The sequence below is a fragment of the Sylvia atricapilla genome, chromosome 27, assembly GCF_009819655.1.
Source record: "Sylvia atricapilla isolate bSylAtr1 chromosome 27, bSylAtr1.pri, whole genome shotgun sequence".
NCBI classification, from domain to species: domain Eukaryota; kingdom Metazoa; phylum Chordata; class Aves; order Passeriformes; family Sylviidae; genus Sylvia; species Sylvia atricapilla.
This window is the reverse complement of record NC_089166.1, coordinates 2,373,919-2,377,363: the sequence shown is the minus strand read 5'-3', so window position 1 is coordinate 2,377,363 and position 3,445 is coordinate 2,373,919. Positions and strand designations below refer to the sequence as shown.

At 52.3% G+C, this 3,445-nt stretch overlaps 1 protein-coding gene across 1 annotated transcript; it reads right to left on the bottom strand.

The window, feature by feature from the left end:
* Positions 1 to 558: 558 nt before the first annotated feature.
* Positions 559 to 3,176, bottom strand: LOC136372113 (ubiquitin carboxyl-terminal hydrolase 42-like). The gene is given in 10 exon segments (XM_066336582.1): positions 559 to 579; positions 901 to 1,012; positions 1,253 to 1,335; positions 1,890 to 1,928; positions 1,930 to 1,961; positions 2,121 to 2,190; positions 2,333 to 2,465; positions 2,554 to 2,626; positions 2,991 to 3,092; positions 3,095 to 3,176. Coding segments are annotated over 10 exon segments (747 nt in total).
* Positions 3,177 to 3,445: the final 269 nt, after the last annotated feature.

The following is a 3,445-nucleotide window of genomic DNA, read 5'->3' as shown; positions in this document are numbered from 1 at the left end:
CTCAATGATGCAGGTAGTGATTGCATTTGCTGAGGAAAAACACTCTGGAGTATGAGAAGCCAAACAATAAAGAGAGAAAAGGAAATGCCTCCTGAACACATCTGATCCTGGTTCTTACCTGGCATAAAAGAGCAGGTAGGCTTGCTGCCTGAGAGCTGTGTCAAGGCAACGAAGCTCCACAGACTCTCATTCATCTGGTACCACAGCCCGTTGCTGGCCTGTGAAAGAAAGGCAAGGATCTCCTCATGGTTTCTCCTCCAAAACACTGGCAGGAAAACTCCCCAACAAAGAGTATGTCAAAACAAATCCAGTCCCGCCCCTAAAGAAGAGACCTTCTGCCCCAAAACCTCAGCTGTCAGTAGCACTGACAGCGAAGTTCATCCTCCCCAGCACACATTTTCCTCATTGGGATGGAAGGGAAGGAAGTTGCTGTTTACCTTTGTGTAGCAGAAATAGTGTCCTTCATGGCAGCTGACCCCACTGTGCACCAGGACAGCATACAAGGAGTAACGGAGGGCTTCTCCCTCCGCCTGGGACATGTACGGCCGAAGGTCCAGGTTACTCGGGGTACTCCACCATCTACAGAGACCACCAGGAGGGCTCACAAGTGACCCTGATCCGTGGCACAGAACAGCTGCCACATCCAGCGCCACAGGTGTGTAAACACATCCCTGGGCTCGTGAACAGCTGGTTTTCCATAAAGTAACATGTCACGGTTGGAGTGGCAGGAAACTGCTCTGGGCCAAAGCAGCTCTGCTGGAGAAGAGTGCGTGCTGTCTTCCCAAGGGAATTCTTCTCTCCCCAGAAGGGAACCAGACTAACCCAACACGAGTGGCTCGTGACCAAGTCTGGGAAATCTGCTCCAGGAAGAGAAAGCTGCCCAGCAGTTGTCTACGTTACCTTGTTGATCTTCCCGCCGGTGAAACAGTCAAACCTTTTCAGGCACACCGTGAGAACCTTGGGCGCACAGTGGACTGTGAACCTCTTGGAGGCAGCAACATTCTTCTTACACCTTGAAACCAAGCACAGAGACCGGTGCTGAAATGCACCCAATCCTCCCCCAAGGTGGCCAGGCAACCTCTCCTGTCTCACACAGCTTTTGTTCTCTTAAGGATATTCACTGCCATAGTTTCAAAAAAGCTGCACCTCATCTGTCTGCAGTAAACCTGCCCGAGGAGATGACTTCTGTTCAACGATATGCAGCCCCCTGACACAGGATCTGGTGTTAATATGTTCTTAGGAAGCATCTTACTTGCTGCATTGAAAGCAGTTTTCACCATCCAGGTGCTCGGGTGTCACACAGTCCTCCAGGGCTGCAGTGAGGGACAAGGCCGCCTGGAGGATGTGAGAAATGAGCAGGCTGAGCTGCAGGAAATGCCCTCCCCCAAACATTTCCAGGAGCTGACAAGGAAAACCCCTGTAGCTGATGCTGAAGAGATGCACCAGGAACCCGTCCAGAAGGAGGCAGTAAGAGGGAGTGATGCTGAACATTTCCCTGTGTCCCAGCAGCTCCTGGAGCCACCAAGAGCTCCCTCCCTGTACCACTGCTCAGTTCAATAACGACAGTGTGCAAGGGGCAAGCACTGGTGCAAACAATCCAACCCATCAGCCTCGGAGCCAGACAGGTGTCACGGGAGAGTAAACGGGAGAAGGACGAGGACATATCAAGGGCGCAGAGGAGAGGATGATGCTGCTTGTCCAGCTTAAAAACAGCACCTACAGAGAGACCAGTGCCACGGCCGCTGCAGGAGGACACCATCCATCCCCCCTTCCCACCCAGCCCCCAGATCTCTTGTCTTCAGAGTCTGCATTTTTAAGGGCCAGTGTGTTGACTCTGGAAAGCTGCAGGGGCCTTGGGAGTCCTGAAGCACAACTGCAGAGCCTCTTACTTTGATATCCAAAGGCACATCCAGGAAGGGCTAGTAGGAGGTCAGAAATGGCTTTGCAGTTGAAGCAGGTGACTGGAAGGAAAAATCCAAATGCTGAGCAGTGGGCAGCTGACCGGCGTTGCCCATTTATGCATCGTACCTTGTCCCACCAGTCCCAGGACCAACTGTCAGGCACAGGCAGACAGAAGGGCACAAGCAACGTCAAAGAGAGTAACAGTTGTGGAAACGTACCTCTGGATCTCAGAAAGCCCCCAAATATCTGATGGACAAGGGTAGTGGATGAGATGGGAGGTCCAAGAAGCTGGAAAGAAGCAGTAAGACAGAGCATTATCTCCTCGAAAGAGTTTTGTTGTGCCTGAAAGCCCAGGGTTTAGGTTTCCCTTGATGGGAGCACATCAAGCAGTCCACAGGCTCTGAACTTTGTGGGGGTGATTTGCTTGTGCTTACTCGCTGCATGCACTCAGACAAGCTCTCTGCATGGCATCGACAGTACAGCACAAGAAGTCATGGGCATCTTCCTGCCTGCCAGGCTGAAAATGTTCTCCAATGCCTAAGAAAGAAGACCTTTGTGGTTCTCTCAGCCAAGAAGGGAAGAAAAGCTGTCCAAGCAGCTGGCATGACTTACATCTGAGAACCTTGAGGACAGCCAGAGGCAGGACGGTACCTGCCAGGGGAATGCAAGGCCTCGTTCACGTGGGCTTCCATGATGCACATCATGCAGAAACCCTGCTGGCGACCTGAAGAGGGACACAGGGAAGGTCCTGAGGTTAGCAAAATCTTCAGACCAGGGGGACACTCCTCCTCTTCCACTCCCTCTCCAGGGCAATACTCCACTCCTCCCAATGTCCTAACATGATCCCAGGGCATTTCAGCGCGCAGGAATGTTCTCGAGAGGGATGCTAAACCGACACTTTTCTGAGCAACGATCCAACTTGCAGAAATAAGAGTTGGAGCTGGAAAAAGGTGTCTTCAGGAAGGCCAAGACAGCTGGCTAAGACAAGTGGCTTCTAGGCTGGCGTGTTCAAAGAACATAAACTCATGGGGCTGGCAATCTTTGGTCTTTGATTCACGGACTTTCGGGAGATGTTCCAAAGCACTCACAGGCCTGGCTGTGCTCTCGGGACAGCAGGTAGTTGGCCAGTGGCGGGGTGTAGGTCAGGCACTGCAGGACAGTGTTGAGGAAACACGTGTTGCCCACATGAAGAGCCCTGCTCCAGCACTCTGCCTCTGCTGCCACACCATGCAAATCTTCTCCGGGGGAAAGAGGATCCTTTCTGGAGGAGCCATCCCTCGGCAAGGACTGCAGAGAAATGCCATTTGAAAGAGATGAGAGGAGGGACAAAAGCACATTGAAACTTTGCATTTTCTACACAAAGCACTCAGGGCAATCAACTCAAACCTTCCACTCAGAATCAGGGGAAGCCTAGCCCTGCCATGGAAAGCTACGGGTTGGGAAGTCTGTTCCCCTGCTCATTTTGCCAAGAGGCCAACACACCCTGGCTTTGGTTTCTGGGCCTCAGGTGGTACCTTCCTTTCTGACCAGAGTTGTAGGCTGG